Source organism: Lonchura striata, chromosome 1A, assembly GCF_050655825.1.
Source record: "Lonchura striata isolate lonStrDom1 chromosome 1A, ASM5065582v1, whole genome shotgun sequence".
NCBI classification, from domain to species: Eukaryota; Metazoa; Chordata; class Aves; order Passeriformes; family Estrildidae; genus Lonchura; species Lonchura striata.
In genome coordinates, this window is record NC_140741.1 from 16025986 (window position 1) to 16045766 (window position 19781).

The following is a 19781-nucleotide window of genomic DNA, read 5'->3' on the forward strand; positions in this document are numbered from 1 at the left end:
CCAGGCATCCTGCTCAGAAGCACAGGCTGCTACTTATATTTGATACCCTGCAAATCTAAAATTTTCACGTCTCTTAGTGAAAAAAGAGCTTACATCACCCAACTCCTGATTTTTCTCATAGTAAAAAAAAAAAACAACAGTTACAATTTATGTGCAGTAATCAGGCTAAAAATTTATTTTCTGTCACCACAGAATTATGACAACTTCTAATTACTTCCACAGAATTATGACAACTTCCAATTACACTTGTATCAACAAAAAAGAAAAATGAATAGGTCAGGTTTAAAAAGGTAGATATTGGTAGATACATACATAAACTCCTAACGAAGTTTCAAAATGTGATTAAACAAAGAGTATAGCTAGATAAGAAAAAGCCTTCAAAATCAGATGGAAAAAGGAGATGTTACAGTACTTAAAAATCTTAATGTCTGGCCCAGTCTAGGTTAGCCTGGAGATGTCTGCAAATCTTTTCAGTTTATTTCTGAATTCCAATTCCTTGTCAACCCAGAAAATGGTCTCAAAACCAGCAATTTAATTTAGGCTATTTAGAATGTTCTTCCTCTATTGCTTCTACCACATTGTGTGAACAACAGGATTTCCTCCTGATGTATTTCTCATCTCCAAAATAGCTTATGAAATAAGAAGGTCTAGTAGATTATCAAATTGGGCTACTTTGCAAGTCACGGATTGCTTTTGCCTCTACTTCATCCAGAGGGAACACTTGAGCACCACAGTTCACATAAACCATTTCTGAAATCTGCTTTTATGCATGAAGGACAAAGCCCAGATCAGGCACTACGGCTTTGCTTCCAAGCACATCTACAAATGAGATTTATAACTGTTCCCTGCACATCCTAACAGTCTGTGTGCAGATCTGCATGTACAAATAAGCTTCCTCACGTCTTCCATTCATTTCTGAGCTTGCCTGACACTTGCTAATTCTTGTGCAAAGATAATCACACAATATCAACAGAAAGCCCAAAGTAATAACTTTGTCTTTCAGCGGGGTTTAACTTAGACTCAGCATTATGTTGTCAAGAGTTACGCCTAAAAGTTGAGAAGCAACCTGCCTTCCAACATGATTTAAGAACAGTGTTCTGGAGCTGGAGCAGAACACAGGCTCTGGACTGGCTGCATTTGTCTGTTTTTATGCAAAAAATAATGACTACAAATACTACACTGAGACTTCCTAGCAGCGACTGGGGCGTATTCAGAAAAAACACACACACACTTTCTCTGTCTGTCTCAGCCCATCACCTACAGGCAACCACAAACATCCACAATTTGTCAGTTAAACGAGGAGATTACTCCTAAGCACATCCTAATACTCTCTTTAGTAGAGTGGCATTTTAGGCAACACTGAGAAATTCTTGTCTTCCAGCACATCAAAAAAGCATAATTCATTCCTTCAATTTCATCCCTTGAATGCTGCAGTCTGAGCTCTTGGACTACCTTAACCAAGAACAGACTGAAGACAACCTGGCTCAAGTACTTAACCCAACATACTTACATCTGGCATTTCTGTAGAGCAGAAAAGGGTCCTGGAGCTGGAAATCGAGGTCTTTAGTAATGGGTTCTGTTCGATTTTCCATGCTCAGTCTGTTCATAATTGTGAAACCGTGCCTTGGAGAAGCTGATCTGAAAAGGAACAAGTAGAAATCCCATCAAGTCGAGGAAAAAGGAAATCACAAGGATTCCTTTGTTGTGCAGTGCTCCAAATTAATTATTTATTTATTTCTAAGAGATGCTACAAAAATCTAATTTTGTTGCCAAGGAAATAACAATTGACTCTTGCAGTTTTGCTAATCCTTTTAATTATGTATGAGAAATAAACAGACCATCAGCATCACATGATCCAATGCCACCATCCACCCTACAGCTCCTCACTGGACTAGAAAGCAGCAATTAATAATAAGTCAGAGCAAGGCAAGTTCTCAGCACTCAGGTGAACAACTGCAGATACTAACCGTCAAAGAGAGAATTATCTATACCACCTAAAATTTAAGGGTAAAAGTCACCACGTGAGAAACTGAAACAGGTTACCCCAGAGCAGCTGTGAATCCTCCCCCATCCCTGAATAATCCCTGATAAATGATGAACCTAAACCATGCTACGACTCTAAGCCATTATGCTCATTCATGGAGATTACACTTCAAGTCACTTAGATAAAACTGTTAAACCTGTCATGATCCTGACAGGGGACACTCCTTTCAAACCAAGTTTGTTAATAAAGGAAAAGATGATGGCTAAACATTTGGGAAAAGTGCCACCTCCACTTAATTGCTGGTGTGTGGATTTTTTTATTAAACCAAAATACAGGAACCTGTGTTACAGGATTGGAGTTAACCAAAAAAATAATCAAAAGGAAATCCTTGACAAGAAGCCTTGTTTGCAAGGGTCAATATTTCACTTCAAACAAACAAACAGTCCACTTCCAATGGTGTTCATCCAGTTGGAAGTTTGACTTTTTGACTTCCTCTAATTCACAAAGATGAGCTGGGCAGCAAGTCAGCCCAAGTAAAATGGTAACCATCATTTTACATTGTGACTAAGGTAATGAGAAGAAACAAAGGCGGCACCACTGGTCTCCAAACTGTCTGCTGGCAATGTGCTTTCCACAGGACTTCATAAATGTGTTTGAAGTTACAGAAAATTAAAGTTAAAACTGATGATGAGGGCAATGCATGCTGTTACTCATAGTTGTTCACAACCTGTTCCATACTGCTGCTAAAGTGCAGCCAGGCAGCAACTTGTGCCCTAAATGGAAACCTCCTCAGGCAACAAAAACAACAGTGAAAGATAAATACCAGAATACCAGAAGGACCAGGTTTCATGTTGTCAGTTCTTGAGCTTTGAAACCAACATACCAGGAAACACTGCTTCTGTTTTCAGCACACAAGTCACCACATCCACCTAGTGCCAGCACAACAAAGGGCTGCTGCTTTCCTCTTGTGGTGGTAATTTTACAGCATCTGGTCTCCACTTACCCGAGAGCAGCTTAGAAAAACTACTGATGACCACTGCCACCATTGCTGGTACAAGAGAGCTGCAGAGACTGAAACAGCATTCCCACTTCCCACAGAGCTCACAGGCTCTTGGGCCTCTCTGTCACCTCACACACTTCTCAGAACCATCTCTTGCTTTCTCAGCTCTCCTACCAGCTCCTCTTTGATATGAAAGCTGAAAAAGTAACTTTCTGCTTTGGTGTTACACCTTGGCAGCTACTGCAAGAGCTGCCGACTGTGTAACTTCCTGATTTTAACAGCAGTCACAGAGAAATCCTGGGGCACCAACAAGGAGCCTCTAGCACAGGGCTTCACAACAGAACAAACACGTGCTAGAACAAATGGTGCAAAAAATGATGCTCTGAAAGCCACCACCAGAGCTGCTGCTAAAAAAAAAAAGCATGAAAACCATCCAAAATGTTGGATGAAATATGCATGAAAAACAGACACAAGTAGTATGAAAGTTCCCTAATTAGGGGACACAGTATTTCAAAATCTCTGACATTCCCTTCCTTTAAGCAATATAATTATTTCACTTTTTTTTTTTTGTTCAGACAAATTTAAATTGAAAATCCTATTGAAAGCATCACAGAAGATTTCTGCAGTTTACCCATACTGACATTTAAATCACATTTGGAAGTGTTATCAAAATACAAGGTCTTGTCTCCTTCAGAGGGTTTTCTTTCCCACATTTGCTTCTGGCAGTTTCAGTTTCTTTTCACCCTTGAACAAAGAGGAGCATTTTATTTCATTCAGCCATGCTCCATCCCAGGCAGCTTTTCCATATCCACAGATTTCACCTGTATATGTCAAAATGTGCTCACCTCGTGTAAACAAACAGCGTTCCCTCCACATCTGTCTTCTCCTGAAGAAAAGGAACATTAAGAAAGTTGAAAACAGGGCAGCATTTTGGTTACCATCAGTGAGCCCCCTTTTCTGTTTTATCAGTACCATCAGTTACACCTCTCTCACCCAAAACAGGAAAAAATTACTAAACCAAATTTCACGGGTTGGTGGTGAGAGGCTGGAGCTAGCACTGGTCACCACACAGCTGATCCAGGGTTTGAGGTAAGATATGGAAAGGCTGAAGGCACACCACCATGGCACTAAACATTGCACTGGGTTAATTATAGGTTACACCTGAGCACAACACATACTCAAGAGGCAGAGACAGGAGCTTTCAAAGGGCACCTGCCCTCCAGGGTGTTGTTTGGCACGGAAATGGGGGAAAACAACACAAAAGGCAGATTGGGCAGGTTCTTCAAACACAGGCCCAAAGTCTCACCCTTACAGCAAACCAAGAACCACTTGCCAACAGCCTAAATGTTCTATTACCTCCAGTTTCACCAAGATAATTACATTTGTACATCTTACAACAATGCTTTTAGCACTGGTAACTCCACCATTCATTTGCACATGTTTGGGTCTCATTATAGGTGTTGGAAAGGCAGAGGAGTTAAACCCCAGCCATGGGTTACACCCCAGTCTTCCATGGCCTTAGGACAAGAAACAGCCCTGAGTTAAACCACAGCCTTCCATGGCCTTGGGAGAAAAACCAGCCCTGGGTTAAACTCCAGCCTCCACAGCCCTGGGTTAACCCCGATCTTCCACGGCCTCGGGCTAAACCCTAGATTAAACCACAGCCCCAGGCTAAACCCTTTTCCAACACAGCTCTAGGTTAAACTCCAGCCTCCACCACCGCACGTGGCGGAACTCCTCCATCCTGCAGCCTCCCAGAGCTGCATCCCCGCGCACCCCGGGGCTCCTCGGCGTGCCCGGGCCAGCTGCCGGGGGCACACCGGGGACACCGGGAGGAGACAGCGGCAGGCCCCTCCCGCTCCCCCACCCTCACACCTCGGCGGCGGGCGGGGCGTGCCGCGGCGGGCGGGGCGGGCACGCACGTACCCACTGGCTGGCGCGGTGGCCGAAGGTGTAGAGCGCCACCTGGCTGGCCACGTCCACGATGCCGCTGATGTAGGGGTCGTGCTGCCGCAGCGCCGCCAGGCTGATGTCCAGCCCCCGGCCCAGCGCCGCCGCCATCTTGCGCCCGCCGCGCAGCCCCCACCAATCCACCGCCGAGCCGCGCCGCCCCGGGAGCAGCCGCCTCAATCGAGCGCCGAGCGGCGGCCGCTCGGGATGGCGGGCGGTGGCGAGGGGCGGGCGGGGACGGCAGGGATGGAGACGCGGGGGCGCTCGGTGTGCCCGCAGCAGCGCGGGGACGCGCCGTCCCACACACGACACCGGCTCGTGGCTCCAGCTCCTCCCCGTCCTCCTGGCAGTGCTGTGGTGCTCCTGCTGCGGATGGGGAGCCTCCATCCCTTAGAGGAGGGGACATGCGGGATCTGCGCCTGTTTAGTCCAGCTTTAGGTCTCTGTAGGAAAGAGAAATCTAAGAGGGATCTGTAAATGTCGCCAAGGCAGGTGCCAAGGGGAAAGTGCCAGACTTCCTGTGCCCAGCGACAGGACGCGGAGCGGCGGGTACAAACTAAAGCCCGAGGAGTTCCACCGCAGCATGTGGAACTTCACACTGAGGATGGCAGGGCACTGAACAGCAGCCCAGGGTGGCCGTGGGGTCTCTCCGGAGACATTCCAGGCCCACCTGGAGCCGTTCCTGTGCCACCTGCTCCCGGTGGCCCTGCCTGGGCAGGGGTCGGGCGGGATGATCCCGAGCAGCTCTGAGTTTGTGGGTGCTCTGGTGTCCCTGCAGAGAGCGGGACCGAGCGTCCAGCCCGTGTGTCAGCGAGGGATCCGTGAGGGGCTCGGGGGTCCAGGAGGGGCTCGGGGACCCGTGAGGGGTTCAGGGATCCGTGAGGGGTTCAGGGACCCGTGAGGGGCTCTGCCCGGCCCCAGCCCCCCGGGCCAGGCTCGCATCGCCTAGCACAGCCAGCCCGTGTTTGCTGGCACCCTCTTCCACCCCAGCACCCAGCCGAACGGAGCGGCATTGCAAACTAAACCACCACGCAGCACACAGCCCTCGTGTGCATAAATATACACACAAACACATTCATATATATATATATATATATATATATGTATATATATATATATACACTCCTATGTGTGACAAGCAGTTGAAACCTAAGCAAGCATGCTCTAATGTGTAGTTACACAAACACGAGCAACAGATGGACAAGACCAAGGATTCAGTTGCCACCTTTTCCCATCAGACACACATGCACATGTTTGTTACTAATCTGTTGGTACCGACAGTTTACAGCAAATACATGAGCTTTATGAGGCATGCAGATAAGCTCAGTACATACTTCCATGGAAAAGCTTTGCTTAACCCTCCTGCCTGAACACTCTGCAAGAGCAAATTCTTTTTACTTCATCACCTCAGACTGATGTAGCCATTCTGGAGACAGTCACCACCTTCCCTGTACAGAAGCAGGAGGGTGATATATTTACTTCCAGAGAACAGGATGCGCTGGAAGAACCAAGGTGACGGTAGTGGATGCTGTCTTAATTGTTTGCAATATTCCTGACACAGCATTTTTGAAAGGACAGGAGCTGAACAGAGAGGATGAGGTCTGCTGTTTTTTCTTCCCTTCTTCTCGCTCCAGGCCAGATGGAGCCGGTGGGATAGAGTGAGCAGTAGAGTCCTTCCAAGAGCACATAGGCAAGTCTAGGTAAAAGATTCATTGTGTGAAGTGAGGATAGAAGAGAATTGAGAGACAGCAAGCTGGGAATTCATAGAATTAAATGTACAGAGAGTGAAGTCTTGAGTGGAGTTAGGAGAGGCCATGTTGTCAAAAAGGATGGTTTTTGGGACTTAGGAGAGTTTTATTGTATCTCAGAAGGTCATCAAAAATTGCATCACCAAGAATAAGGACCTACAGCTTGCTCTGCAAGCATCTATTAGGAGAGGAAACATCTGAACATACTCTGGTTATAATCTGTCTCTCTCTCATTTCCTCCTTGTCTAAAGCCACCTTGTTTCATTTGGGGCTGTGATGAAATACAGCTTTAGAGTTTAGAATTCTGTGGGTTTTTTATGATGCTTGTGGTAGGAAAATGGCTCTAAGCAGTTGCACTGCAAAGCTCTGGCTGACCTACAGATTCTGTAACAGCAAGGAAGACACATGGGCTCGTGGTGGACAAGGAAAAATGCTGTCCTTGGTCTGGACATGACCCAGAGTAGAGAGGGAAAAAAAAAAAAAAAAGAAAGAAAAAAAAAAAAAAAGGTAAGTAGGAAAGATAAGTCAGCTTTTGCTTAAATAATTAAAAGATGAGTATTAGTTTCTTTTTGTTGATTAAATAGTTCTCAATTCACAGTTTCCAGGCACCCTTAAGCAGATTCCTCCTCATGTGCTGGGGGCTTCTTTTTACCATCATCTTCAATTCTTTGGCAATTCTCCTGCTTACACAAAGTCCAAACTTGTCAGCAAGGCTTAGAAGTGTGAAACTGTTGGAGTCTCACTTCTTGACTTTTCCTTTACAGATGCTTTTCCTGTCTCTAACCATAATACTTAAAAAAAGATGCCCTGCTTTTTTACCTTTTTTTTTTCCCCTTCAAATCTCTTGAAGCTGACTGTCAGATCTTTTGGCTGTGTGTTTCTGTTTGTCACTGCTTTTTACCACCTCCCTCCCAGGTCCCTGTGCCCCTTTCTCACACAGCTGGACAGGCAGTTCCCTAACATTGTGTTTTGAGTCAGTGAAGCTGTCAGGCTTCTGATCAGGCCTTTTTATATTTTCTGTTACACTCTGAGCTACCTTCAGTGGGTTCCAGCTGTTTTCCTGCATAAGTGGAATATAATTGCTCCTTCCATTTAGCCTGAAGTAAATATATTTAATAAAGCCATTAGTTCTGCCCTGCTTTATGGGATCACTTGATAGCAGACTAAAAATTTTCCAATGAAACAAGACTATGTTAAGAAGAAAAACACTGTGAATTCTCTAAAAACTTAAAGATGTTTTAGCAAAAATGTCACAGCTTAAAAACATTGATTACTTAAACTATGGTTCTTTTTCTTACAGTCAGTAATCCAGTAGTTCATGACAACTGCAAAATTGAGTCTGAATGATTTTGCTGTAACTTTGTTTATGAAAAAAAGTAATTTTCTAGCTTTCAAAATGTCATAATTTCATGAAGTATATAATTAGGATGTAACTTTTTTGTCTTTACCTACCTGGATACTGTTCTGTTAAAAAACAGAAACCACATCTTGCTTTTGATATGGCATTTTGTGTAGATAATACTCAGGCCGATTTAAGGCAAAATCCCTGCAGCATGACATTGTGAAGGTCTCCTTTAATAACAAATGTGGAGATGGTCATGCCAAACCTTTTCATGAGGGCTTTCCAAGCAGTTATTAAACCTTCGCATTCAAGGATCTGTGACACTTTTAAAGATTCAGGCATGCTTCTTCCAGCAAATTATTGGTGCTGAGCATGTGATTTTCTGTGGATTTATCTGGGGGCACTGCTGAGCATATACAAGCCCTGCAATCCCAGGCATTCAGTCCTGCCCTTCTGGCACCTTGGTCCGGCCTGGCACAGGTGTGTGTGTGGCCTCAGTATGAACCAGACAAATGGGGGAAATGAACTGTGTGAGAAACAAGTGTTCACAGCCCTGCTGAGCTCACAGCCTCCCCTGGCTGCCTGCCTACCTGCCCACACTTGCTCCTTTCTCTGAGCTTCACCTTTTCTGATAAACAGCAGAAATCACTTGAGCTAATGTAGTGCTGAGCACCTCGTTTGCCTCACTTCCTCTTCTCCAGCCCCTTTGACGCTGCTATTGCATGGTAGTTGCCTTTTCCTTTTTATTCCTTCCCAAAGGCTGCCACAGTTTTCTTCTCACCCTGACTGGTGGCACCACTGCTGCCCCTGCTAGAGGAGAGAGTGCTGAGGCAGCACTCCTAAGTTCCTCTTACTCATCCAGGGCCGCTTAAATGCATTTGTGTGATGCCTTCCAGCATGCTGCTTTCCTGGGAGCAGCAGGTTGCTCTGGTGGAGCCAGAATGATCCAGCAAGGCTTGATTACCCATGCTCCACATATTCCTGGGCATGTGCCTTCAGTGCTGCAGCATGGTAACTCTCCCTCTTTGGCAACCAATGCCCTGTGCTTTGTGCTGGAGTCTGGCTGCATCCCTTCCCAGGCACAACTGAAATATGTGGGTTTTTCAGCCCCTCTCCCCCCTTTGGGAACCAGTGCCCTGTGCTTTGTGCTGGAGTCTGGCTGCATCCCTCCCCAGGCACAAATAACTTGAAATATGTGCTCTTTTCAGCCCACATTTATTAAAGCTCTCAGTAGCTTTGCACTGGAACACTTTCCTCGTGCTCAAAAGTTGAAATTTTCAGTTGTGTTCTGAGACCGCTTCTTAACTCCAGCCCTAATAGTTAAACAATTTTAGTCTTTTTGTTAATAATTTATTACTTGCTGAAGGTTCCTTCCTGAGGATAGGATCAGACTATTACGGTTTCATCTGTTGCTGTTATTAAAATACTCTTTCTCTGCACTAAAACTAAACCTGCTGCTTTCATTCCAATTCTAAACAGCTCCCCTCCTGCCCCAGATAAACCCCAGCACATTAGGTTCTTAGCAGGCACATGCTTGTCTGCAGTGTGGCTCTCTGGGGAAGTTTATGAGACTGCGTTGAGATTTTCTGCAGTGTTTGTCCACATAGGAATGGGATAGTGTTCTTCAGCATTGTTGCATTTGGAATTCTGATATTACACATACTGTGTATGAAATAATTAACTACCATTTACTGTGATTTTGAGGGTTGCATTTTTCCTGCATGTAAGAGCCTAGGTTTTTACCAAATGACTTTTTTTTTCTTGGACTGACTTACTATCATAATCACTTTGCACAACTATAACTCTTTACTACTTCTTTTGCTATGTATTTATTTGGAAGGTACTGAGCTTTACCTTTTTATAGGCCCAGTTTCTGCCAGTGGCTTATCTTGGGGAGAGCTAGAGGGAAGCTACCTACTATCATTAGTAGAGCTACATATTTTCCTTTCTGACTTCCTATGTACATATAATTGTGAAGAATTCTTTTTGATTTACCTTCAGTCAGAGGGCATAATCTGAGCCACAAAAACAAATTTAACAAGGAAAAGGCTTATTTCAGGAGAAAGGAGAGTCTATACCAATATAATTGCATTGAATTCTAGTGTCATTTAGGAAAATAAAAAAAATCATCCTTGTGTACATTTAATCAATGAATCTTTTATCAGTGTTAGATTTTCAATGCTTTAAGTGACTCTATGATTTCACTGTCTTGTCTTTAGATAAGCAGAAATGGTAATATGATAAAGAAGGTGTGTGGAATATTTTGTGTGTGGAATATTTTTGCTGTTTGTGTTGCCTTAATCACCAAAATTTGCCTGACTTCTGTAGCTATATATTTGTGAATATGATTCTGTCAGATCTCTAAATAAAATTCTAGATTTCATCCTCCAGTCTCTCTCTAATGCTGATAATATTCCAAACATATTGTTGATTCCCCTGCTAGAGCAAAGAAAAAATACTGTCAAAACTTACAAAAGGCTTTTTCCTCTTTCTTTATTTAATTCATGCAGAATTCACTAACTGCAGTAACATTTCTCATAAGGTTTAACTTTGCAAATTCCTTTACTTCCACCCCCATGCTACTTTAATTAAAGTTAAAATTTAACACTAGATTTTATCCTGAGAAGGCAACCATTTGGAGCCAGTTTGTGGGATTTTGTTTCTGTGATTTTGTTACCACAAATGTCTGTGCTAAAGTTCAATAAGATATTATTGATAGCCATTACTTATTGCTGTCTTGATAAACTGACATAAACTGTTTAGAGCCATCAGTTTCATTCTTTGCTCAGTTGATTGGCTAGACAAGCCACCAAAATATTGAAGAGGATCAGGCAGTCCTGCTATTTCCCATAGGTTAATAAGGTACAGTAGCAATTATATCTCCCCTAACATAATGTCTTTCCAATCACATCTCCCTGGTAATCACCATTTAATTTGGCAGAATCAAACACCTGTTGCTCTAAAAGAAGTATTTTCCAGCCAGTTACAGAGAAGATGCCCCCGTTTAATTAATTCCTAGTATGGAAACTTTCATTAGATAATTACACCAAGTCAGGACCTTATTTTTATGCCTCACCTGGCAGAGCAGCTCTTGCCCTGTGAAGGGAATGGGGTCATCACGGACCCACTGCTGCTGCTGCAGAGAAATCCACAGCACTGGGGAGCTGTGCCTGTGGTGCCAAAATAGCTTTTTGTGAGTTCTGAACATTCCCATCAGCTTTTGTTTGAGCTCATTGAGGAAGCAGAAAGTCTGAATAACTTTATGCTTTTAGCTGTTACAGTGTTACTTTATTAAGAGAATTTGCATTATTTCCTTCTCAACTGGCAGAAATATCCTCTTGGGTTTTGTTGGCGTGTTTGTTTTTTTAAATGAAGAATGTTGGTGTTTGTTAAAGACTGATACAGCATTTCATAGCTTTAGATATAAGTGAATGAAGAGTGTTGCAACAATACTGAATTTCAGAGAGCCCATAAGTATAAGGAAGGATCCATAAATTTAATAAAATCAAGCAAACAAAGTGACATTTCTGTCTTAAATATTCCCCCATTGCTTTTGTATTTTTGATAGTTGCCTATGGATATAGCTGTGGGGAAATTCTTGTGCTACTAATGGCTATTTCAGCTCTGCTTCTCCAGGTGGGCAGAGCTGCTGCAGGCTTTCACAAATACACCTTCTGTAATTACAATTAGACTTAAAAGCTATTTTAAGTGTCTTTTAAGGTAAGATCACCTAACCTTTAATAGCATGATTTTGGCACAACACCTTAAGTGATCATTTTTATTTGTTACTGGCTTTATTTCACTAGAAAATATGAAGAAAATATGAAGAAAATATTTGTTTTATAGTAAGCTTCCTTTCAAACTGAAAATAGGCTTTTTTTACCCTTTTGTTATGCAGCATGTTGCAATAAGGATCCACAATTACCTCTATGTTTCAAATGCAATTACTTACAGCTTCCAGAAGTGTAAAAGTATTTCATTTTTATTTAAAACCTGCATTTTTGGGCTTTGTTGCTTTGAGATTGTGATAATGAGAAGAAAGGCCTGTGTAGAAAAAGGAGTTCAAATTTGTGTAACTGAACCAGAAAATAAAACTTGGTAGCACTTGAAGTGTTGCCCTTGGAAACAATAAATGCAGTCTATATGCAGTCTATCCCTGGTTTTTTGAAGGGTTGGATTTAGGCAAAGGCACCTTCCATCAGGCAGCCAATACAAGATTTAAGCAGTTTTGAATGAGATTTTGAAGTGGAAACTAAAGGTATTAGCACCACAAACCTCCAGTGAGTGTCTGAGTCTAGGTTTATTACAGTTGTGTGAATTTGTTTCTCTCGGTGGATTCTGAGAGCTGTGAACGCTTTTGGCTGTCCTTCTCTTACAATCTGATTTTGTCATTTTCTGCTGATGCTGTGCTGCTTCTTCTGTCAGATTAAATTTACAGGCATATTACCTCGCATGACAGAAACATGAACTGCATGGATTTTTCAAAGGAAAGCTTCCATAAGGAGTAACAGGACAGGATTTCTTTATTTTCCACCCTCTTACTTTACATGCTGGTTTGCCCAAATCTGTTAATTTTATTATCATCCTAAATTCATCTTATATTATTGAGCTGAGCTTGCTTTCTTATCTACAATGAAATTGCTGTGTCATTGAAGCACCAGCAAACCTACCAAGACTGTGTAAAACTAAATCAGGTTCATTTTTGTTGGGGGTTCTTGTTATTTACTTTTGACTTGCTACTCAGCATTAAGGAAAGATCCTTCTGCAGCTGTTTTACATGGCTTCTGAGGGAGTTCTGTTATTAAAAGGTCAGCTGATAACAGCATTTCATGGTGCTCTCAGAATTGCAGGATTCAGGTTGAAAGGGGAATCTGAAGGTGTTGTTCAACATGATCATAAAGAGGAGGTGAGGATTGGAAGAAAACTCCTGAGAGTGTTGTGTCATTGTTGGTGCAATACAGCAACATCCAGACTGGGCAGGTGGGATGCAGAAATCACAGCTGGTGTCACAAGGGGACAGAAGGACCAGGAAGCTTGGGATGGACTACAGGAGGCAGGGCTGAGGTGAAACAAGGTGTGATTGGGAAGGCAGGATTGGTATGCAAGCAAAACTGAAGGAGGTTTGCCACCAGAATGGGATACCTGCTAGGAACAAAATTAATTGGAGAGGACAGACTTGTGTGGGTCTGGGGGAAGGAAAATTCAGGTAGATTATGCAACTGGAAATAGAGTACCAGGAGTGTTTTGATGGAAGGGAATGCTGAGGGTTGGGTAAATAATGTGCTGTCATTACCAAGAACTGTCCTTCTGCCATGACCATTTTTTAGGTCACTTTAATTGCTGGTTGTGATGTGACCTAGTTGGAAGTGGCTGCTATTACAGAACAGAACCTGTGGAGAGTCTCCCCTCATGCAGCACTGAGCAATTGGAAAGTAGATACAGCATCACATAGATTTTCTGTCTCTTTGTCTCTGAGGGGTTTCTGAGGGATACAGACCAGCAGACATTTTCTCTCAAGCAAGAAAGAGATGTAGACTTAACAATTGTAGGAGAAGTTGATTGACCATCAAGAAAAATGTTGTAATGATTGAGGAAGCATTTATGAAATGATAAAGCCTGCTAGAAAGCATCTCTGTTTTCCCTACTACTTGGCAACAGTTGCCACAAGACATAGAAGCCCTTTGTACAGTTCCAAGAGATGATGTGGTCTAACATTTTCAAATGGCTAAGTATCATTAACTCCAGCTGACAAATAGCAGTTCCATTTTATCCTAAAAGTCATACTTATCATAAAAGTATGTCCATAGAGACAGTGGTTTGAAATGTGGTTTAGGATATAGAGGGAGTTTTCAAAAATTATATAAACCAAGCTGTTTTGTCTGAGCTTTAGGTAGTATATGTATGTGTGATTGTATACAAAAAAAACCACAGGACCAAAATAAGAGACAAAGTCATTTTACTTATCACTAAAAATTTCAAGCAATGAAATGATGTAAAGCTTTTCTGAAGTTTGATTTCCTCTTATCTGCATTAACTCTATCAGTGATTACTCCATTTTCATTCATTGTAAGTGAATAAGATTGCCTGACTTATGGGTTTTTCCTTTCACATGACAAATCCATCTTGCTATACTAGGAGAGAATGATAACCACATTAGTTTTGTAGCTGCATTGATTCTGAGCTGTCCTGTGGTACTGAGGAATGTGATCTTTGTTCTGTGAATGAAAATCCTGTACTTCAACTGCTATAGTAACAAGAAAAAGATCCCAAATTTGCTTTTTCTGTAAAAGTGTTTATTTACAGATCTTTGACTTAAACTAAAGTAGTAGCAATGGGAATGGCGATTCCACAGCATTTCTGGGCAACCTATTCCAGTGTTTTATTACCTTCATAATAAAAAAAAAAAAAAAAAAATTGTCTAATTGGAATTTCCTCCTTTATGACTTGTCTGCTGCCTGTCATCCTTTTGCTACATACCTCTGATAAGTGACAGGCACCAACTGCTCAGTGCCCTCTTCTTGAACACCTGAAGACAGCAAAAAGGTCTATCTTAGTCACCTCTTCTTCAAGCTTAGCAAGCCCAGTTCTGTCAGCCTGTGCTCATTCAGTGCATGCCTCAGCCCCCTAAAATTCTCTTAGAGTCTCTGGACTTGTGCTTATTGCAGTGTCTTGTACTGAGCAGCCAAAAAACTAGATGGGGCATTCCATTCATGGGCTCTCAGAATGACTCCCCTGTGACCTGCTGGCAACATTTTTGGTGAATGGGTCCAGGATGTGGTTGGCCTCCTTCACAGCCAAGGCATGCTACTTGCTGGTGTTTAGCTTTATGTCTACCAGGACACCTGGCTCTCTTTTGCAAAGCTGCTTCCCAGCCTCTACTGATGCATGGGATTATTCCATCCCAGTTGCAGGGTTTGGCATTTGTGATTTGTGGCAGTCCAGGGAAATTTTAATCTTTCTTCCATATCTAATCTACACCTCTGCAACTGAGCTATGAAGTTGTATGGGAAACTGTCAGAGGCCTTGCTAGAATCAAAGTAAATATCACCCACCTATCCTCCCCTTGTCCACAGAGCCAGTGATCCTGCCATAGAATAGTCAGGTGTGTGTGGCATTCTGTGCTTTTGGTAATTGCAAGCTTTTTATCCTTTGTGTGCTTGGATATGGCTTCTAAGATAATTTACTCCATGATCTTTCTGAAGTTAGGTTGACTGCCCTACAGGAGGAGCTCCCTGGCTCCTCCTTCTTGGAGATGGCTATGGTGTTTGTCTTGCTGTTCATCAAAAGCCTCCCCTGACAGTCACAGCCTTTCAAAAATGAGAGGACAATTTTACAGTGACATTGGCCACCTTTCTCCACACCTTCAAATGCAGCTCGTGTTGTTCCAGGGATCTGGGTATGTCCCACCAGCTTATGTGCACCACTCCCCAGAGACTGACCTGAGGCTTGGGGACTCTGACGGCCCAAAGGCAAACCTTACCAGGAACTAAACCCCTTCCCCCCAAAAACCCCAAACAACCCCTCCCATCACCAAAACCAAAAGTAAAAACCAGAAAAAAATGTAAGGTAAACCAATCATTGAGGACCTGAGCCTTATCCATGTCCTTTTTCACTGCTTTTCCCGCCAGACTGAGCAGTGGGGCCATATCCTTCCCAGCCTTCCCTTTGCTGCCAATGTACTTATAGAAGCCCTTCTGCCCTTTAATATCTCAATTTTTCCAGCTACGTTTGAGCTTTGGCACTGGCCTTCCATCTTCATGTTCTTGATTGAGGATGGGAGTTCCCTGTTCATCTGTGCTGGCTTCCTGCCACTCTGGCTTCCCTCCTGCCTGGCAGACTGGCCTATTCCTGTGCACTCAAAAGAGGGTCCATGAGGACCAGCCACATGTCCTGGGTCACTTAGCCCTGCAGGGCAATGTTCTGTGGGACCCCCCACAGCCCATTCCTAAACAATCTGAAATACAGTCTAAATTCCAAAGTTGTGACTCCAATATTTTTCTTGCTCAGTTTTTTCCAGGATGTTGAACTGCAGAATGCTGTGTTTGCTGCAGCCTTGTTGCCCTTGACCTTCACATCTTCTAGCCACTCATCCTTGTTTTATGAATACCAGGCTGACTGCCTCTCCTAGTCATCTTTTTGATAATCCACATCAAGAAATAGTCATCAACATATTAACATTATTATTCATGAGAAGGAATTGATTTTATGAAGTGTCTAGTTCAAAATTACAAACTAAAGAAGTTTGAATAAGTTTCTCAAACTACTGGGTAATTATCCAAACAGACCGTTTAAAGCTCTTCCACTCCTAGTATTAATAGGAGCCACAATATTCCCATGCTGACTATGAAAGGAAAAATCAATATCAGCAAACGTACATTCATATTGATTTATCTTCCCTTCTGGTTTTCTAATTTAGTAAAGGCTACTAATGCAACATTACATAAAGATTCTCAGGAGAGTAAAAAGGCTAATAGGAGCAGGTATTTCTGTTTGTTCTGGGGAAGTGAACTGACTGTACCGTTGAGAGTCAATTGCTGCCCAGTCTCTGATACATGGACTTCTGAGCTGTGTTATCAGAGAGCATTATTCCAGGGAAAGGGATTAGAAGGAGGCACCAAGATGGCTTTTTGGAATGCAGGCCCAGCACACTGTTAGGATTTTTGAATGTCCGCATACACATGTACAGAGCAGTTAGTAACCTTTGTTAAATTAGATTAGAAAAGGGTTTTCAGATCACATCCAATTCTTATGCATATATTTGAATTTAATGCATTTTTTCATGTCTTGTATGATAAAAAAATGAATGCCTTATGAAAATAATAATTTTGTTTCAGTGAATCATTCTAAACAAAGCAAAGGAAAGCAAATGAGGGGAGGAAATGTCTTGTATGATTTGAAAACAGAAGTTTATGACTGTCCAGGGCAGCAGAAAGCTGTCATATGGGAAAATGAGTCAGCTAGACACCTATATGTTACATCCTCAGATATTAAATAGGGATGTGATATAGTACAAGTTATTGCATGTTTCAACTGATATAAAGCTTCATAAAAAAACCTTTTAATTAAAAAAATACTCCTTGTAATATTACAAACATGAAAGTGCAACAGGTTATAAAATGGGAAGAGAATTCTCTGTGCTCTTACTGTGCACCATCAGTAGGCACAGGTTCATGACTGGAAGTTCTCCACATGGTTGGGTTTTTTTCCCCTCCCCTTTTTGAGGATACAGCATTCATGAGGACACTGTCAAAAAGTAGGACATTTCCTTATCCTACCAAAGGACAAGGAAAACAACAGATTACTGAAAAATAAGACAGAATAATTAGGTCATTGAAAGTCTGGGCTCGTTGAGGTATTTAGTGTCCCAGAAGAACGGCTGATAATTTGCAGCTGAAAAATCACAGTTTGAGGATGATTGCAAAAGTAGAGTTCTGTCTTCCAAGGCCCAAATTCCTAACTTTTTTTCAACTTTTTTTGAATTTGGCATCAAGGCATTTTATTAGAGAAGTAAGTGCAAGAACAGCCTTTGTCCCACTCTGATGGAGAATTAGTTTTTCTTAGTAACCTTCATGGAACCATCAACAAGTTCTTGCTTATGAAGAAGGATTCCAGCTTGATTTGGAGTACCAAATGACAGGGTGACTGTCTCCAAATGGCCATGCCATCGCATCATAGTTTGCAAAACTATGTCCAGCTTGCTTTTTTTCTATTGCTCATCAGCAAAGACTCAGACTCCTGCTGGGAGTTACAGTGATACCAGAGTGGTTCATTGCAGAGATATGCCTTTTTTCCAGGGGAAGGGGTTTCAGTATAAATCCAACCTCTTTACACAGTCTTTTAGTTGCAAAAGTAGGGAAGAGAAATCAATATCACAGAAGTAAAGTATTCCAGGGTTCTGTCTGGAAGCAGTATTTGAACATAATGTAAATATAATTTCATGGAAACAGAGTGATGGCGTTACCCATAGAGGCTTAATTCTTGTATCATTCACACAGTCTTTTGGATATCACTTTCTTGGTATGGACCTCATGAAAGACACACTTTCAGCCACCCCCAAATTTGAATCCACAAAATGGTTTTACTGCACAGTTTATTAGAACAGCTGAAACATTTCAATTCATATTCCTTATTTTACCATTTGGAAAACAGGAGAAACTGTTAATAAGTGTAGGTGATCATAGTCTTATGTCAGCCCTGAGGAGGAAACAGAGACTACACCTGCTGGAGAGCGTTAGAGATCCAGGGGTGAAGTCCCAGTTAGTTTTAGGTTCAGTGTCTCTTGTGTTCTGGAGTGGTTCTGGCCCTATAGCTTGTTCTTTTTCCATACTGAGCATATGGAAGTCACAATTCTTTTATGGAACTTTAACTCAACAAGATTCAAATCATGTACATGACAGAAGGCCTTGAAATCTGGGCAACGTTGCTTGTCAGATTGCAAGTCCTGGCTCTGAAGCATTTATTACCTGTTTTCATTGGGAATTTCTAGTGTGTGAAATTTTGAATATTGTAGGATAAAGCATTTCTTTTAAAAATGTTTTTTTTTTTTTTTTCTCCAGAAACTTGCAGAATAAATTCAACCTCCACCCTGGGAAATTTCAATCCAAACAGTTAAAGCTTTGTTATCGAAAACTGGAAAGAATATCTTGTAGTAGTGTTGCCTTGTACTTATGTTGTGCTAAAGAGGGGTTATTTTTAAATGAAAATCAAATGACAGGGTACCATTTAGTAATACTGTAGTTCATGTGGCTTTTCAGTTCTTTCATTACAAGGTCTCAAACAACTTCACAAATACCTCAGTGAGGGGCAGAAATACTATATTCATCTTATTTTTAAATAAAAATAGGGTGGGGAAGACTGCATTTGGTCAGTGTGAGTGAGTGAAGAAGCAACACATGTTTGAGGTTAGAGATGAAATAATTTACCAAGTCCTTCCTGGTAACCTTTGAAACTGCAGATTTAGGGAATTCTTTTTGTTTAGTAGTTCCATTTTTGTTTAGGATGCCGGAGGTCAGTATGGCCCTGTGACTTCAGTAACTTTTAGGTCTCTTACTGTTTGTGCAGTCACAAAAAACTTGCTTAGTGGCAATAATTTATATATATTTTTACCCTCCATATTCCCAGGTAATGCCTGGGCATGTTCTGCCCAGGTGTCTGGTAAGTGAATCAAGTAGTTTAGATACTTACTTCCATCATTCTGGTCTGGCTAGGGCAAAACCTGTGATATCTGGTCTAGAAAACTGCTTCTCAAGGCAAAGATTAACTTGGAAATAATTAAGGATGGTTTCTAATAGAGGATTCTCTTGGTGCCCATGCTTTAAAGAGAGTCTGTTGACTTTAAGTTAAATGGACATGCAGGAAAAAATTTTTCAAGAGGAAAATTTTTAGAGTGTGTTATCTGTTGGCCTGTAGCTTTTAGAAATATTTTTTTTTAATCCATACTGATACAGTTTGTTTATATTTTGCTTTGGATTCTTGTTGCAATGACCAGTGTCATTCTGAATTTACTATCATTTTTACCTTCTGCTTCTAATGCACTGGCCAGTAGTCTATCTTATGTAGCTTGGTGAGGTTATTACCCTCTTTACATTCACAAATTTGCCCATTTAAATGAAATATTTCTGAAGATACCTAATATATCATGTATGGACAATTTTCTGCAGGTAAAAAAATAATGAGAATTATTATTTCAGAAATATTTCCAGTATTTAGCAAGTTTGCCAGTCAAAATATTGACTGTGCTGTATGTAAGTGATGTCGT

General features: G+C 41.8%; 2 protein-coding genes across 49 annotated transcripts in view; one reads left to right on the top strand and one right to left on the bottom strand.

Annotated features, from left to right (window-relative positions):
* The window catches only part of DCP1B (decapping mRNA 1B), a 40517-nt gene extending 35463 nt beyond the window's left edge, over positions 1-5054 (bottom strand). For 2 of the 3 annotated variants that reach the window (XM_085568507.1, XM_085568508.1), the window contains exons 1-3: positions 4860-5054; positions 3830-3870; positions 1511-1638 (exon numbers count right to left, since the gene is read on the bottom strand). In XM_085568507.1, coding sequence (XP_085424633.1) covers positions 1511-1638; positions 3830-3870; positions 4860-5045 — 355 coding nt within the window. In that variant the 5' untranslated portion in view covers positions 5046-5054. The remainder of the gene's footprint in view (positions 1-1510; positions 1639-3829; positions 3871-4859) is intronic. The other variant, XM_021535031.3, reaches the window with a different exon arrangement.
* CACNA1C (calcium voltage-gated channel subunit alpha1 C) overlaps positions 1-19781 on the top strand; it is a 459731-nt gene that overhangs the window by 8370 nt on the left and 431580 nt on the right. The window lies entirely within an intron of this gene.